This window comes from Trichoderma virens, assembly GCF_000170995.1.
Source record: "Trichoderma virens Gv29-8 chromosome Unknown TRIVIscaffold_77, whole genome shotgun sequence".
NCBI lineage: Eukaryota > Fungi > Ascomycota > Sordariomycetes > Hypocreales > Hypocreaceae > Trichoderma > Trichoderma virens.
This window is the reverse complement of record NW_014013672.1, coordinates 268,888-286,116: the sequence shown is the minus strand read 5'-3', so window position 1 is coordinate 286,116 and position 17,229 is coordinate 268,888. Positions and strand designations below refer to the sequence as shown.

General features: G+C 51.4%; 8 protein-coding genes across 8 annotated transcripts; 5 read left to right on the top strand and 3 right to left on the bottom strand.

Moving 5' to 3' along the window:
- Positions 1–505: 505 nt before the first annotated feature.
- TRIVIDRAFT_59235 (uncharacterized protein) lies at positions 506–4,922 on the bottom strand (the record flags this gene model as incomplete). The annotated part of the gene is made up of 3 exons (XM_014099608.1): positions 506–1,213; positions 1,340–4,503; positions 4,565–4,922. 3 exons carry the CDS (start codon positions 4,920–4,922, stop codon positions 506–508), a joined length of 4,230 nt encoding a protein of 1,409 aa, XP_013955083.1.
- Positions 4,923–5,739: 817 nt separating this feature from the next.
- Positions 5,740–7,061, bottom strand: TRIVIDRAFT_78018 (uncharacterized protein; the record flags this gene model as incomplete). The annotated part of the gene is made up of 2 exons (XM_014099607.1): positions 5,740–6,829; positions 6,901–7,061. The coding sequence occupies 2 exons, from the start codon at positions 7,042–7,044 to the stop codon at positions 5,969–5,971; spliced, it is 1,005 nt and encodes a 334-aa protein (XP_013955082.1).
- A 472-nt stretch (positions 7,062–7,533) lies between these two features.
- TRIVIDRAFT_83544 (uncharacterized protein) lies at positions 7,534–8,200 on the top strand (the record flags this gene model as incomplete). Its single annotated transcript, XM_014099606.1, has 2 exons — positions 7,534–7,597; positions 7,662–8,200. Coding segments are annotated over 2 exons (514 nt in total), but the record flags the coding sequence as incomplete, so codon positions are not given.
- A 20-nt stretch (positions 8,201–8,220) lies between these two features.
- TRIVIDRAFT_50477 (uncharacterized protein) lies at positions 8,221–9,559 on the bottom strand (the record flags this gene model as incomplete). The annotated part of the gene is made up of 4 exons (XM_014099605.1): positions 8,221–9,080; positions 9,133–9,268; positions 9,342–9,393; positions 9,459–9,559. The coding sequence occupies 4 exons, from the start codon at positions 9,557–9,559 to the stop codon at positions 8,221–8,223; spliced, it is 1,149 nt and encodes a 382-aa protein (XP_013955080.1).
- Positions 9,560–10,823: 1,264 nt separating this feature from the next.
- Positions 10,824–12,466, top strand: TRIVIDRAFT_50508 (uncharacterized protein; the record flags this gene model as incomplete). Its single annotated transcript, XM_014099604.1, has 2 exons — positions 10,824–10,916; positions 10,988–12,466. 2 exons carry the CDS (start codon positions 10,824–10,826, stop codon positions 12,464–12,466), a joined length of 1,572 nt encoding a protein of 523 aa, XP_013955079.1.
- Positions 12,467–13,128: 662 nt separating this feature from the next.
- TRIVIDRAFT_50448 (uncharacterized protein) lies at positions 13,129–13,701 on the top strand (the record flags this gene model as incomplete). Its single annotated transcript, XM_014099603.1, has 2 exons — positions 13,129–13,249; positions 13,388–13,701. The coding sequence occupies 2 exons, from the start codon at positions 13,129–13,131 to the stop codon at positions 13,699–13,701; spliced, it is 435 nt and encodes a 144-aa protein (XP_013955078.1).
- A 636-nt stretch (positions 13,702–14,337) lies between these two features.
- TRIVIDRAFT_223577 (uncharacterized protein) lies at positions 14,338–14,623 on the top strand (the record flags this gene model as incomplete). Its single annotated transcript, XM_014099602.1, has 2 exons — positions 14,338–14,354; positions 14,410–14,623. 2 exons carry the CDS (start codon positions 14,338–14,340, stop codon positions 14,621–14,623), a joined length of 231 nt encoding a protein of 76 aa, XP_013955077.1.
- Positions 14,624–15,656: 1,033 nt separating this feature from the next.
- On the top strand, positions 15,657–16,595 carry TRIVIDRAFT_50338 (uncharacterized protein; the record flags this gene model as incomplete). The annotated part of the gene is made up of 3 exons (XM_014099601.1): positions 15,657–15,711; positions 15,766–15,943; positions 16,019–16,595. The coding sequence occupies 3 exons, from the start codon at positions 15,657–15,659 to the stop codon at positions 16,593–16,595; spliced, it is 810 nt and encodes a 269-aa protein (XP_013955076.1).
- Positions 16,596–17,229: the final 634 nt, after the last annotated feature.

Genomic DNA, 17,229 nt, shown 5'->3' with positions numbered 1-17,229 from the left:
AATATCAGAAGATTAATTGTTCAAACCCGCGCTCTCCAGTTTCTTTTGGCCCTCGCATAATACTACATACCTACCTAACTACCTAGTAGTTTGCGTTTCTACTTTATCCACGCTTCTGCATGTATATGCCTTTGTGTGTGTTGTTCGTGTTGTTCTTCTCTTATACAAATAATCGGAATCTTTAGTTTAGACTGACCCTTGCCCATTTGGCGCCCCATCACAAACCATAATTGCATGTGTCGTTTTTGTCGTTTTCTTCTTCTTCCTCCTTCGTCTTTGCTTCCCTCCCTTAATTTTTTGCTCTTCTGCCCCTTTGGACGCGACTTTAAACCAAGCAAAACTAAAAGGAAGCAAAATGACAAAGAAAAAGAAAAAAAAAGGGACAAAATGATTACCATCTTCCGTCTCCCTTCATCCGCCGTAGCTACCATCAAAAACATGAGAGAAAAGGGAATTAGAAAATAAAAGAGTCCACTGGATCCGCTCACATCCCACATCTCACATCTCACATAAATCTCATGCTCGCTGTTGGCACCCGCTCCACTAGCCCGGCCACCTCTCTCCGCAGCATCCTCAGCACTCGTCGTACATCCGCCAGGTCTGCGCCGCCGTTGTTGTTGCCCTGGCCGGGCCCTGGCAAAGCAGCCTCGCAACGTTGCAGGAGGTCGCTGATAGAAGGGCCAAGCGAGCCTCCCTTACCTGCGCCGCCACGTCGCCGTACTTCAGCCACCCAATCATTGACTACGTAGACGATGATCTCGACGATACGGTTGCGCACCATGCCGCTAAAGCCATAGTCCTGCGTATCAAATATGCTCTCGAGCACACGGACTATCATATCATGGGACACACCCAGAGACAAGAATAGCTGCACTGGCCACGTAGGATCGGCGCCAATCGTCGTGTCTTGCTGGTAGGCGACGGCATACCGGCATAGCTGCGGAAGAAGCGTCTGGATTGGGAACACGAAGCTATCGAGCGACGTGTGGTGAGCAATGTTTTGAATCTTGCTCGTCACGGCCTCGTACGGCAAGGGGGGTGGCTGCATGCCCGCCTCCGCGGCCTCGTGTCTTGCCATGACTTCGTCATGAGTCTGCTGGATCAAGTTATCCCAGGTCGACGAGATGGTGGTAGGGTTGCGGTAGTTTGCCGTGTGGTAGATCAGCAGGCACAGATCGTAGTATCCTGCCTGATCGGCATAATCGTTGAAGAGCTGCACAAAAGTCCTCGTTAGCACCCGAAAATGGAGAATGAAAAATGACAAGTGAAAAGTGAAAAGTGACAGGTTGCAAAAGAGAAAATCGGCGCATTTGGGAAAATGCTCATCGGGGCTTCTTACCTCTGAAAGGCTAATGATCCTACTATTGAGAGCCTTTTCAATCTCAACCTTTCGATCCGCATCGATTCTGTCGTCTGCCATCAAGCGACCCAGCAGGTCGTCTTGGATGTTGGCCACCTCGAGCAGATCTGTCACCTCGTGGTTCAGTCTCTGTTGTTGCTGTCGGCTGATTCCGACGGTCGCCACGTTGGCGTTGGCCTTTGCCAAACTGAGAAGCCTGAGTCTGTCCTTGATGCTGAGCGCAAAGTCGGAGCCGGCCAGCTCAGCCTGCACTTCGGCTGCATCAAAGAAGCGGCTTCGATTGGTGTAGAAGCGGCATAGGAGGTCGGCGTGCTCCACGTTGGTGCCTGCCAGCCGCTGCAGGAAAGTTATAACGTGCGGAGAGTCGATGCCCAGTATCCGTTCGGTCCATCCCTGCTCAATGTACCACTCGTACAAGTCGAAGTGGAACACTTCGTCATCCGACCCATTGACCACCTCGTACGCCTCATTTCTCTTGGTTGCAATGAGCGTTGGTCGCCCGTCAACCATAAGTGGTTCCATGCTCGAGGCGGCGTCCAGATGTCGCAGCACCTCGTGCACAAGGTCGTAGACTTTCCTCCTCTCGTTGAAAGCGCTGATACGAGGATCAACCGTAGGCTTGCCGTCATTGATCCACATTAGGGCGGTATTGCCCCTGTCCTGCTCCCGGGCAACATAGAGACACAGCTGGACTGCGCCTGCGTAATACTTCAAATCAATGTACTGCGCTATGGCGGTTTGCAGGTTGTTATACGTCAGGCTGCGAGCCACCTTCTGGAAGAGGGTCAAGCTCTCGTTGAGGAGGACCCTGGACTGATTGGTGTTGAGGGGTTGCTCGGAGGCTCTCTTGAGTGACTCTTGAGCCTTGAAGATGACCACATCATCTGGGCTGCAGAAGCTACCGCACCTCCGCCTTAGCGCGTCTGCGACCGTCTCGACATTTGAGCCACTCTCAATGTTGCGGTTAACGATAGCTTTGACTAGTAGCTTGGCGAGATCCTTGCCGTCCGCCTGTGAGAAGAGCTTCTCATACGTCAGATCCTTGAGTTGCTGCCGAGAAGCATCATCCAGTCTAGCATAGATGTCTGACACACGCTCGTCGAACAGCATGAGGACAAATGAAATGCCCTCTGAGATGCTCTCCATTAGTTTTTGCAGGGCATGTAACGCCTGATGTTCTGCCTGCAATGCCACCTCCTCCTGTCTACTAGAAACTCTCTGCAAGTCAGAAGGGCCAGACATCCCCTGAATGAGGCCCTTGTTAGACTCGATGAATTTCCTTAGCCGTTCAAGGTTCTCTTGAGTAGCGATGAGCTTAGGCAGAGGAATCGACGATGACACGGAAATCGTTCCGTTAGAGGCAACGTTGGATTTGATGACGGTAGCTTTCCAAAGCTTCCTAATCAATCTTGACAAGTACAGCGCCAATGCATCATGCCGGGATGATAGCTTAACCGAATCTGTTGTGAGCGATGATGAATCTGTCTCCACTATGGTAGGCTGGCCACCAAAGTCGACGAACAGGGCTCTCGCCCGGTCTTCCGTAACCTGGTCTTTCGCCTTGACAGAGCCTGGTCTAGAGTCACCTCCATGACCACAGGCCACAGCCAACGCTGTCGAAACCGTCTCGACACGGCCATAGAGGAAAATAAGACGGCGGCACATAAGATCCAATGCCTCATCTCCCGGCGCATCTCGAATAGCGGCCGCAAAAGTATCCACTAGTCTCCGTCTCCGGATGACATGAATTCCCGTGTTGGTAAGGACAGCGAATTCACTGGGTGGTTCGTCGAATTGGACAGCTAGTTCGTTGCCAAATCCTATTGGCTGGCTAGCGGCCGCAAATGGCTTCGTGATTAAACCAACGGCCTCCGCTCGGCTGCCAATATCAATCCAGCTCGCCTGCTCAAAATATCTCAGGGGGGTCGTAGGTGAAGTTCGTTTTATTCTTCCAGCCTCGGGGCCAGCCACAAAGAGCGAGTCGGAATTAGGGTCGTCCTTGTTGCTTACAAAGTCCAAGAAGAATCCGGGGGGGAATCGGGCGCCCTGCCTGCTTGAGATCAACATAGTTGAATCGAGATCAACCACGGCTTCTCCTGAAGGCTGACCGTTCAATCCAAACTGAGTTGATCGCCGGGCAACTGCTGAAGGAGGGAATTTGATGAACTGAACCTGCATGCTCTGAGGTGCCAAGTTTGTTTGGGATCCGTATAGGTAGGAAGACGCATTAGTCGCACTGAAGAAGAGACGGCAGCCAGTGTCTGTCAGGGCCATGAGGTGCAGTTTCGAGGCCTCTTGCTTAGAGATGGGGCTGATGGAAACAAGGTTGGTTCGATCGGTCAAAAGCTTGGACTGTGTAATCATGTGTGCAATATCTCGAAGACAGTGAATCTTTGTCTTTTCGATCACCTTATTTAGCCGTTCGGGGGACTCCATGTGATAGGTTCGAATAGTCGATGTGCTTGAAAGAGTGTAAACCAACTTCCTCGTGTCGTCAATGACAATGTCCACCAGGTGCTCGGGATCCCTCTGAGACCAAAAGCCAGCCTGCATGCTCACGACGGAGGACCAGCCAGGGTTCGAATGGTTGATCTTACCACACCGATTCGAAAACCACTTTTCCTCAGATTGGTAGTAAAGCTCGTTGATATCGACATCACTGCATCCACCAAAGAAGATGCGACCATCCGCAGAGCCACTAATGACGCGAATGTCGTTGCCACGGATGGGCAAGACCATCTTAGTCTGGTACAGAGTAACCGTCTTTGTTCCGGCAGAGGTATCTGAGGCAGACACACCAAGCAAGATCATCTCTGATGATGTCGCCACGACCAGGATATGTGTGATTGTGCCGACAAAGATGCCTGGCTTCGGGGGCACGAGCGCAACAGCGTGGATTGTGTGTGGTTGGTCTTCAAAGCCAATAAGCTCGGGGTCGGAATGGGTATAGTCCCAGAGGAAGAGCGAATTATCAATTACCACCCAGGCGTGGTTGATTTCAGCAAAGAGGCCCATGAGGGTTTGGAGCTGGCCAGAGTTGTAGTGATCGAAGACCTGGTTCGGGATCGGGTACATGTTGGTCTTCTGGAAGGGAGCCCAGGCAGAGTCGGAGCCTGGCAGCTCATAGTCGGATGATGCCCCCTCTGGACGCGTTTGCTGGTCAGTTTCGTCTCTCGCCTAATCTCGTGAGCACGTCAAACTTACGTCTACAGTAGGAATCCAGGTCGGGAAAGCTCTCGTCGAGTTGCAAGAAAGAGTTGATGGCCTTTGCGGCCTTGAGGACGGGCGGAATGTTTTCGACGCGTGGGGGCGGCAATGGAGTCAGAGAAGCCAGCCCTCCACCCTCTGTAGTTGCCGTCGTCGCCACCGCTGTCGTGCCCGTCGATACCGTGCCATGGGTGGCTGTTGTGGTGGCTGCAGAAGTCTGAGCGTTCTGGCCCTCAGAGGTGAACAGCGTCCGGCGGACGGGGTCGTGAGTCGTCTGGTAGCGCGCGACAACGGCCGGCGTGTTTACGAATGCGCCCGGCACGGGGCGCACCGGCGTCGCTGGAGGAAACGACATGTCGGGCAGCCGATGGGATGGTGCCGTGCAAGAAGCTGCTTCACCTTGCCCTTGACCTTGACCAGAGCAACGCGCCGGTCAGAGCATCAAGGACGAGCTGCACGTGCCGTTGGGAGAGGCGCAATCCACAGGTGCGCGTCCAAATCCGCAGCTCGTCACCGCGATCGCTAATTGAGTGGCGGCGTGGGATGCGGGAGGCAAAGGATGGCGATGGCGGCCAGAGCAAAAAGATTGATCAACTTCTTTGATTATTTTGTAGCACTGGGAGGTTGGTACAGCTCTGCATTTTTCGTCCCTGGGCGTGGAAATGCGCTAGGCCGGATCAGGCCGAACGCTTTTGCTTTTGATGTCTTACATAATACAATGCCGATCCAACATTCGCGATGCCCATGTAAACAATGACGAGAGGGCACTTTTCTTTGAGTCTTTTCTATTTCACTCTATATGGGCATCTCACCTTTTTTCAGGCATATGGTGCTTTTCAGAGTACGTAATTTCCCCTATATACGTTCAAAATTAACCAATGAGAAGCTGGCAACTGATGATGCTCTCGATACACTTCATCAGTCCCTACACGCCCATAGAATGCACCCAATACTTGACGATTCACTTTCCGCTCACTGACCCAGTCCTCTCCCTCTTGGTGTTCATCTTGATACGTTGTCCACTGGCTTGTCAATAAATATTCACTTTGACATCATGGCCAATTCAGCCATCATATCAGCCAAGCCAAGCCTATCTACAGGCATCATCTGCCAATCTCCTTGACCCCTTCAGGCCTCATACACGGCCAAAACACAAGGCTCACCACAAAATTCCGTTGCAAGTGTGATTACTACCTAGCATCCATTTCCTTTAGCTTTACATAATTTAAGCCCCCTTACATAATGTAGCCGAGACTCCATGGCCCAATATGAATTAACAATGTTCATCAAATCGTCGTCGCCTCCACCATTAGTCTCGTAGCCTAGCGCAATAAGTCTTTTGTATTCTTTTCCGTCGTTTCTCTGTAACTCCAACACATATCAATGTGTGCTTTGAGCCGATTACTGCTTCTTTGCCTCGCGAGCTTGCTTGCGAAGAGCGCGGCGGCGAATGTCAATGTGCATCTTCTTGTTGTACCAGATCGTCAAGGGGCTGTTGACACCTGCTACATTCTCAATCACCCACAGCATGAATGCGTGGCTCCACCACGGGGTGTATGTGTTAGGCGCGGTCTGGTAACCGCCAAGTCCGACCTTGCCCAGTGCAGACTTGACGAAGCCACGAGGGTTGGGAATGAGCAAGCTAGTGCGGCGAACCTTGCTCATGGCGGTGGTGACAAGGTGGCTGAGGACCAGGTACACATCAACGTTGTAATCAGAAAGTTCAGATGCCAGAGCGTTACTCCACTGCTGGAGGAAAGCCTTGCTGCCGGAGTAGGTGGCCAGGTAAGGTGTAGGAGTCCAGCCACCGAATGAGCCCATGGTCAAGATCAGACCACGCTTGCGCTTCTGAAGAATGGGGGCGACAACCTGTGTAGTCTTCAAAGTTCCAAGGCAGTTGATGGTAACAATGTTCTGCAGCTCTTCCTTAGGGGTCTCCAAGAAAGGCACAGGGATGCTGTGGCTCTGGCCGACGTTGTTGATCAGGATGCCAACATCCAGATCTTGCACAAGCTCTCGCAGTCTGTCGTAGTCTGAGTCGTTGTCCTGGGCAAAGTCCATTGCCAGTGTCTTGACCTGCAGGCCCTTGCCGGTAAACTTTTGTTCAAGGTCCTTGGCCAGAGTATCAAGCTTCGACTGGGTTCGGGAAACGAGGACGAGGTTGAAGCCCTTGGCAGCGAGCTGCGTGGCATATTCCTTGCCTAGGCCATCGGAGGCACCGGTAACAACAGCCCAGGTACCAGGCTTGCCATATTTACGGAGCTATTTTGTTGTCAATAACAGAAAGAAAAAAAAACAATTCGAGCTGCAGACGCGAGGAGGGGCTCTCTTACATTGGTGCCAGGGAGAAGAAACGAGCTGAAGACGAGCTGAAGGTAGCTGAAGAACTTGGATCCCAGGTAAAGGGCACCAATTCCAGCCAAAGCCCATTGCACGGGCTGAGGCACTTTCTCTAGGAAGCTCGTGATCGACTCCATGATGGCGCAGCGTTCTGCTTTGAAAGGTTGAGGGTGAGCCGAGGGAGAAGATTTTGGTGGGAGCTTGTCTTTAGTGATCTACAGGCTGTTGGGAAGCCACTTGGCCAATCATGAAGAGTTACAGGAGCTCCAGGTTAGCCATTCGCGGCCTAGCCAAAGGTAAAAGACATGTCTCGAAGACCTATCAACGCTGCGGTGTTGTATGGAAATTGACATATTAGATTAGTGTAAATTTATCAGTAAAGAATTATAGTGCTTTGAGGAATCAAGCATCAAGCATCACCTGGCTATTTGAATGAGCGACATGTGATGGGTCTGTTGCTGTAGCTTGGGTACAAGAGATGTACTGAGCCGGCAGCCACGGCCATGTACCGGTACCTGACACTAGCAGACAAACTCCCGTCCCTATCTACAGCCCAACACAGCTCTGCCCTTTCAAACTGCAAGTTTCTGGTACGGGATACTCCCAATTGCACCAAGCACCTCAGCCATGGATTTCGTCAAGTCGATTCTGCCGCCGGCCAAGGGCATTCTGCCCTACTATATGCTCATCGTACGTATCGAACCCCAATCAGCGCAGTGAACCCCGCCCAATGGCTAACAAATCTGCTCATCAGCTCTCCGTCGTGTCCATCGGCAACTCTCTCCAGGCGTACACGACTCTGCACTTCTCACGGCGCGTCTACAACGGCCGCTTCATCCGAAACCCCAAGCTGCCGCCGGCATCCGCCAAGTTCAACCCCGAAGACTCCGCCAACAAGCTGGTCCTCGCCCAGAACGACCCCAAGGCCACGGACCAGCTGACACCCCTCGCCGGCAGGCTGTTTGGGACGTGGACGCTCATCACTTGCATTGTGCGGTGCTACGCGGCGTACCACTTGAACATTGGCCCTGTATACAACATTGCCATTTGGACATATGTGGTGGCGCTGGGCCACTTTGCCAGCGAGCTGTTTGTGTTTAGGAGCATGACTTTTGGCCTTCCCCAGGTGTTTCCTTTTACGCTGGCCACGGCGGCCCTCATCTGGATGCCCATGGTCCGAAGCCACTATGTCGAATTTGAGTAGAGCGTGCCATATGCTACTCAATGAAGAAAAGTAAAGTGAATATGTAGAATAGCGCACGAATAATAATAACAAAGCACTTTTTTTTATCTATCTATATAAGCAGAGCTGCCTAGCTCAGTTTATTCCTGTACAGCTCCCCATCGCATGCTCGGAGGCGAGTCGTTGCTTGTTCTGGGGTAATGTCTCGCTGCGGCTCCGCCATGAGCTCGAATCCAACGAGGAACTTCTTGACCGTCGCGGATCGCAGCAGCGGAGGGTAAAAATGCATGTGGAAATAGGCATTCTCAATTTCCTCTGGTGTGCCATCCAACGGAGCCTGGTGGATGCCAGAGCTGTACGGGAAGTGGCACTCAAACAGGTTGTCGTACCTCCGAGTGACCTCCTGGATGGCCTCTGCAAGCTGCAGCCGCTCATCGGCTGTGAAGTCAACGAGAGCACGGATATGGCGCTTGGGGAGAATGAGGACTTCGAATGGCCAGACAGCCCACCACGGGCACACAACGACGAAGGAGGCGTTTTGCCATACCACGCGCTCCTCCTTTGCCAACTCTAGCTTGATGTAGTCTGCGAGTAGATGTCGCCCATGCTGCTGACGGTATTTGGTCATTTGCGTCAGCTCTTTGCCTGGCTCCTCGGGCATAGTAGACGTTGTCCAGGCCTGGCAGTGAGGGTGCGGGTTGGAGCAACCCATGGCGGCGCCCTTGTTCTCAAAGATTTGCATGTAGCGGTAGTTATCCTTGGGAATAGGGGCTTCTTCCTTGGAAATGGAAAGCTGGAGCTGTGCCGCCACTGTTGAGAGTGGGTTTGATGGAGATAGATGGTTGGCGTAGAGTCGGGTCCAGTGATCAATTGTCGGGAGGATGTCTTGGGCTGGCATATCAGCGAGAGTGACATTGTGCTTTGGTGAGAATGTCAGGACATAGCACACTCCTTTGACTCCTTGAGCACGCAGCAAAAGGGACTCCAAGTCTGTAGTTCTTGATTAGCATCGTCGTATGCTCACTCAACATGTGTAACGTACCATCTGGCGACTGGTCCACCTCATAGTCGGGCTGCTGCTCTTTGACAGCGCTGTAGTCATTCACAAACGCAAATGTTTTCTCATAGTTGGGGTTCTTGTCGCCAGCAGCGCGAGCATTGCCAGGACAGAGATAACACTTTGGGGATTGTCAGATACATGTCGGCGTATCATGGCTGTGGTGTCTCAAAACCGCAAGACTGAGCACTCACCGTGGGGTCAAATTCGGGCAGTGTCGTCACCGCCGCACCCTCTTGCTGGCCCCTATTAAACAAGGAAAATCAGCATACAAGGAGAAATAATCAATTTCAACACTCCCGTCCACTTACTGCCACGGTCGCTTTGTCCGGTGAGGGGAGACGAGCAGCCAGCTGTCTGTTAGTGGGTTGTACCTCCGGTGGGAGATGTCATCAAGAATGGTGTCGGGCATGGCTGCGAGTTTCTGGCGCTGCAACAAGAAACGATCCGACGGGAAGAATCGTTGAGTAAAGATCCCGGGAGAATAAATTAGGCACACGGAAGGAGAGGGATAGGATCTGTCCGTGGACTGTATATTGATTTTCGGAGAATAAACCTGAAGCTAAGCCGGAGGATCTTGACTGAGGGTCCCATCAAGGACCAAAATTCGGGCTAATACGTCAATTAGCTGTTCGGGAGCCTCTGGGAGCGCCGAACTATACGTCGAGCGGGTCGAGGGTATAAGCGCGCCAACCCAGGGCCAAGTATTAATCGTCCAATTACTCGACGATCCACGGTTCAAAGGTAGTAGCACATACTATGCTGCCATGTGCTGCATTATGGCCTTGTTCTCGTACATTATGGCACATCATGGCAGGCTGGAAGTGGCTAGGATGAGCCATTTAGCACTGCAGCATCACATGGATCAAAAGCTTTCACATGGTTGAATTTATTGGTATGTGAGCATTTACAGAGGCGTACAAGGAATTTTAGTGCATATGATTTTTTTTTTCCCCGTTACGATGTACAGAATACACGTACACAGAGCGTACGAAACAGACAGTGCTTGCATCAGTGTAGTACCTGTGGTGCTACAGCGATACGGCAAGCTGCAAACCTTGAGGTGGGGCACTGAAAGCAGCAAGTTTAAGCATGTATTTGATGCAGGTTTAAATATGTTTTTATTTCAGCTAGATACCTCTTAGAATGCAAATAATACAGCATGCGAGTAAATGCAGAATCCGTAATACCATAGGCAGAATTTACAGGCGCTGATGCAGAACTGCAGGTACTCTCTACATACCAATACGGAGAGCATCCCTCCAATGAGCAGAACCCGCCACAACGTGCGATTACACATCGTAAACATCACGTGACATCAACAATCATCCACATCTGGCTAGGCCCGCTCTGCTGCCTCCCAAGCTCCAGCGAATTCCATGGGCGAGCGCATTGCTGGCTCCACCGGATCGCGACATCCCAACATCATCTGGCCGCGATTGCTGGGCGGCATCCGGCCTCATTTCCATCGGCCACCATCGCAGCTCAGCGAAATCCATCAAAAAAAGCGCCGCATATTCATCTCCAGAGCGAGCGCTTTCTCTGGACACTCTTTTTAACCCCCTACCGCATCTGCAGCCCCCCTCGCTGCTGCCGCTGTTTTTCCGGCCTGCTCCACCAATCCCAGGGTGCGAAGCATCGCGCCAAACCGCTGACGTGCTGCGACACTCTCCAAGATGGGCGTTATTCGCAAGAAGACGGCGACTAGGGGAGGGGAGGGTGGTGTCAAATACGTTTGCGACGTTTGTTCGTGCGACATTACCTCTACGGTGAGTGAGGCCACGCCAATTGGACTGGCATCATCCATCTTGGGGGTTCCAGCTGCTGACATAAACACAAGGTCCGTATCAGATGCGCCGACCCTGCATGTTCGGATTTCGACCTCTGCGTACCTTGCTTTGGCAAGGGAGAGGCTCGCAACGCCCACGATCCCGCAACACACTCGTTTCGTGTAATCGAGCAGAATTCGTTCCCCATATTTGACCGCGAATGGGGAGCTGATGAGGAACTGCTGCTGCTGGAGGGTGCAGAGATATATGGACTTGGCTCCTGGGCCGATATCGCCGATCACATTGGAGGCTTCCGCGAAAAGGACGAAGTGCGCGACCACTATCTCAAGACATTTGTCAACGCACCCACCTTTCCGCTGCCCAAAAGATGCAGCCCCCACAACTGCGAACTCGCCAACGAAATCCCACGAGAAGAGTTTCAGGCTCGCAAGAAGCGGCGAATCGAAGAGCGAAGAGAGGCGTCTAAGAATGCGCCGGCCCTTCAGCCAAAGACGAAGCCAACGGCTAGTGTTCCTAGCTGTCACGAGATCCAGGGCTACATGCCTGGCCGTCTCGAGTTTGAGACAGAGTACGCCAACGAGGCCGAAGAGGCGGTGCAGCTCATGCAGTTCGACCCTGGTGATGGATTGAATCCGAGAACGGGAGAGCTTGAGCCCGAGATGGAACTCAAGTTGACGGTCATGGAAATCTACAACTGCCGTCTGACGCAGCGAGTGGAACGTAAAAAGGTAATTTTCGAGCATAACCTGCTCGACTACCGGGAAAATACCAAACAAGAGAAGAAGAAGACCAAGGAAGAAAAGGACCTACTGCAAAGGGCGAAGCCGTTTGGTCGTATTATGAACCATAAAGACTTTGAAGACTTTACTCAGGGCTTACAAGATGAGCTGAATCTCAGGCAGGCAATTACCCAACTCCAAGAATGGCGTAGCCTGCGGATAGGGGACCTCCGGAGCGGCGAAAAGTATGAAGCGGAAAAGGCAACCAGGATACAGAAATCCATACCCATGGGGTCTATGGATAGGGAGCGGCTGGCATCAAGCCAGCGCTCAAAGGCTCAACCTCCCCCAGAGCCTCCAAGCGGAGCGGCACTTCTCATTGCCCCTGACCTGCCGCTGCGCCCAGCACAGACCAACGGAGAGACCAATGGGGAGGATGTCAAGCCCTTGACCAACGGCCACACAAATGGAGTCAACGGCATCAATGGGGTCAATGGCATCAATGGCCATAGCCCAAGCAAGCAAAAATATGTTCCACAGCCCATCTCAGGCGTGCAGCCCTTGCAACTGACGCAAGAGAATGCCCCTGACTTGCATCTCCTCACACCGGAGGAGGCGAAGCTGTGCGAGGTGGTTCGGCTGCAGCCCAAGCCGTACCTAATGATCAAGGAGCAAATCCTCAAGGAAGCCATCAAGGGCAATGGAACGCTTAAGAAGAAGCAAGCCAAAGAGATTTGCAGACTGGACTCGCAAAAGGGTGCTAGACTATTTGACTTTTTCAGCAACGCAGGGTGGGTCGGTAAGGCATGAAGGCGTTGGGAATATCCGGGGCGTACGAAGTTTGTTTGTTTTCTTGCGAGTCTGGCGACTGGGGCAATTGCTTGATTTCCAATTATTACAATGATACATGACGGGGAAAGCTGCTCACTTTCCGAAGCGGTTTTGGTGTGTTTGTTACATGTTACATATTCCTACCTATATATTTACACCTATAAGACAATGGAGTAGAAGGGGTACGCGCAACAAAATACCCTTGAATCAATGATACTTTTTTTTTGGACATTAAATCTCCCATCTCTGCCCAATACCACGTTGTGTAATGAGCCAATAAGGGTGATACGAGCCACAGAAACTCATCGAAACAACGCAAACTTGACTCTCAGACAGACAGAGACAAATCCGTCAACCTGGCGAGCTTCTATTGGACGCACGGCCCCCACTGCCAGCAGATGCATGCTAGCTTTCTGCTCTCCATAAATGTGCCTGACGCTTATACTTGCTTTCAGGCACGCTTGACATTTCATCGCCAATAGCGTTTCTCTTTTTCTTCATTTCCTCTCTGTGCTGCATGTGTCTCACTCAACAAAACCTCTGGTTTTAGTCTGGAGAGCGTCGATCCTTTATATAAGCAGTAGTCTATGCGCACTTTTCACCTTTTTTCAGCGAACAAGAGGCTTTTTCCTGCGAGAAAGATGTCAAACTATACTGTTGCGTCGCTTAAGAGAGTGTCTGCGAAGGCGCTCTCTGAGAAGATTCTGGAAGAGCAGGAGCAGGCAGAGCCTAGTTTTGCCGTGATTGATGTTCGAGATGTCGGTATGTTGTGATTCTAGCTTCCTCTTCTTTTCATTTCAATTTTAATATCTGATTGACGATGGTTTTGATGATGTACTTCAAACTGGTGGCATATCAGAAATTATAGTGTTGATAGTGATAGCTAATTATTAAAAACAGACTACATCGGCGGCCACATCAAAGGCTCAACAAACATCCCCTGCAACAAAATCGACGCCCTCATGCCCACCCTCCTCCGCAAAGTCAAGGACAAGAAGACCGTCATCTTCCACTGCGCGCTGAGCCAGCAGCGGGGCCCCTTTGCGGCCCTTAAGTACCTGCGCGAGAGAGACGGCCTGCTGGCGGCCCTGGGCGAGGCGCCGCCGGCGGACCAGGAAGTTCTTTTGCTGGAGCGTGGGTTTACGGGGTGGCAGGAGGATTACGGCGAGGATGAGAGGCTGACGGAGGGATTTCGGAAGGAGATTTGGAGGTGAAGAGTGAGGCGTTGCGTTGGGGGTTTAGGGTTTTGAGGATGGGGTTTTATGAGATTGGGTGGGAAATGGAGACGAAAGCGGGCCAAGATACTTCTCGAGGTTGTAGAGATGGACGTATATTGAGCTTATCGCGGTAGAGAACAAAAGCTGCGAGCTCAGCCTTGGGATATGCCGTTCATATTGCTTGCGATTGTGTACCTGGTGTATTCTCTCTTGCATACTCTCAGGAGATGTTCCAAGTAAGGATTGGTCCTTCGCCTGTTAACGATTTCCTCGATTTCTTCACCGTGTCGTATCTCTGCTTGTTATATCTGGCCCAAAATATATTGTCACGATAAGTGAGGCTATACATGAGCATGGAGTACGTATGTCCTAGGCTACTGCTCCGGGAGACTTTGTGGGTAGGCCCCTTTTCTCGGAGCACTACTTACAATGAATACCCATTTTTTATCGCTGTGAAGCTTTGTAAATGTTCACATGGCCTCAAAACTTAATTCTCCGTCTCGATAGAAAGAGACCCATATAGTATACACCCAAAACACTGGATGCTATAAGAACGGCGGCCTCCACTCCCTCTGAGTCTGCATTTCCATCTTCCCTTTTCCTCGCCATACATTAGGCTAACAAAACTGCAAAATGACTCTATTCGCCGAGTATGTTGACTCGTATCTCTAGTGTCTTTGTCAGATATGGCTAACATCACTGTAGATTGAACTTTCTCGCGAGGTCCGCCTACATTGCCATGGCGGGTGTCCTCGTGGCCGTTACAATCATGATCGTTGTGAATCCTCTACAACAAATTTACAACTTCTTTCGCAATCCAAGGGGAGAACCTGGTCCGAGTCCACCATGGTATGAATTGATAGACGAACACGCCGTGGAAAGCGATGAGGAGGATGAGGGCAGCTGGCTGCTGTCATGATGGAAGACGTAGGTAACTTGCAACTTGTGCGATATATCTCTGCTTAGCTAACTACGCAGTAGCCGTCTTTTCCTTTTTTTCCCCATCATGGCGTCCCTCATGGCTATATTGGGTCCCCATAAGGATAAGGACAGGGCTTCCTGTTGCATAGTGGTCGTATTTACTTTGGTGGCTTTCTTGGTTTGAGTTTCTCTTCACAAAGCTAGAGGTAGCACGCACACTCATGGGGATTTGGTGCAATACTGTTATTAAGATGCCTTTTCAGTCCATACCTCCCATGATCAGTTGGATTGGTAACATTAGGACGTTGTTTGGCCTCTTTGAATGATGGGCGTTTGCATTGGTCTAGTTGGATCTTGATTGCAAACAAAGTGTAGTGTTGCTGGCAAACTGTAGATACACGACAGGCGGTTGCGTAATACAAAGCACAAGTGCACGATTCCAACCAAAAAAAGAAAAAAAAGTTAAAAAAAAATTTGACGGTGTTACTATGCCCGTGTGGCGAATCCTATCAGCTGTCAAGACTCCGTGTTACCCCCGATATTAATCACAATCATGCTGAGAAGTTGGTGACATCCAATATCTTAATGCTGGACTTCCCAAAATCCCCCTGTACTAAATAGCAGTAATCGATAATCGATAGACGGCCCCACCCCTGGCCACTAACAGGCTGCCATACAAATTACGGGGCGCCGAGTTACTCATAGCGGAAGGGAAGGAGCTCCAGGGCAGTGGCCGCCCGATTCAGTGCAGTAACTGCTTGCGACTGGGCCTTTTCTCTTGACCTCTCCTTTTGCCTCTTCTTCCTTTTCTTCCCCTTCCTCGTTTATAAATTGCACCCGACCTAGATCATTTCCTCTTTTCTCGTTAATCCAATTCACTCTTCCAAATACTCTCAGCGACTGCGCAATTTGGCTCTACCCTCCCCGTTCGTTTTGCCCGCTCTGCCCGCCGAGAACCCCGCGACAAAGATTGCCGATAACAAGCGATAAGAACCAAGACAGCGAAAAGAAATCCAGCGCATCTGGGCATCATGGGATCGCAAACAGAGAGGGAGAATGGCGCAAAGGTGCCGGACGTTGTTGCCAGTAGGTTTACGTCTTGTCCTCCCATCACTTGCACACATGACTAACGCGACGCAGATCTGGGCTTTGCACCGGCCGTAAAGCTTTCGGGAGAATGGACCGTCAACAGAGTTCTCGAGGAGATTCCCAGCGAGGCGCCTGCCGAAGACTCTAGTTCTCCGATTCCCTTTTTCCACATGCTTTCTCGACTCAAGACTACAAAGCGCGAGGGGTGGCGGCGGTTTGGAATCGAAAGGTCAGTACTTGGGAGCACCATGGTGCAATGGTGTAATTACTGGCGCACAGCGGCTAACGGGAGGTTTTGTTGCAGGGGCGAGTCGATTTCTGATCACATGTACCGCATGTCTCTCATCACCATGTTTGCGCCTCCTGCGCTAGCCAAGAAGCTGGATCTTCCCAAGTGTATGAAGATGGCACTGATCCACGATATGGCCGAGCTCTTGGTTGGAGACATTACACCAGTTGACGGCGTCCCCAAGACGGAGAAGAACCGGCGCGAGGCTGAGACGATGGACTTTTTAACCAAGAACCTGCTGCGAGGTGTTTCTGGAGGCGATGTTGGAGCTGAGATCCGGGCTGTGTGGCAGGAGTATGAAGACTCCAAGACGCTGGACAGCCACTTTGTACACGACGTAGACAAGATCGAGCTGCTGTTGCAGATGGTTGAGTACGAGAAGCAGGGCAAGGGACAGGTAGACCTGGGCGAGTTTGCATATGTCGCTACAAAGGTTACACTGCCTGAAATGAAGGAGTGGGCAGATGAGCTGCTGCAGGAGAGAGATGCATTCTGGAAGAATAAGGAGCACGTTCACGGCGAGAAGGGCATGGAGGGGGGCGTGTCTGCGGAGACGAACCGTGGCCAGGACGAGTACTACGAGCGAAAATGATGATGGATGCCATATTGCGTGCTTTTTTTTTTTAGTCATGTATTGTTAAAGAAGGGAAGAAGGTGAATTCACATTCGGCACGGCGGGATAATAGAGGGCTTATAGACTTGATTGTGGCATCTTTGTTTTGGTCTGGTTTGGTCTGGTTTGGTCAGGCAGGACGCGTGAATGAGCGGCTACTACAACTTTAACTTGGCAGCAATCAACCATCAACCAACACCAACGCCAATCAATGCCACGTTGACACCTTATACACAGACACTGATATGATATGATATCAAGATTCATGTCACCATCTCGTGATTGCCCCTGGCAACACACTCTAGCGGGCTGCTGGTGCCTGGTGACCATCCGCCAGTGCGTGTGGGGAGATGCTTTTCTCCGCCAGACCACTTAAACCTTGTGGCCGGGCGAACCGGATTGCTTCCATTGTCTGTTCATGCAAACGCACAAGCACAAGCACAAATCCAGTTGTGTCAATTGCAGTCACAGTCCCGCTAGAGCCGGACAGGCTGGTCGAGCTCGAGTCGAGTCCAAGCTCCTCAAAGAACGAAGCGAGCAAGCGACCAGGGCTGGGAAACTGCGGAGGTTGGGAAGAGCCACACTCGCTGCGCAAAACCCACTTTGTCATCCG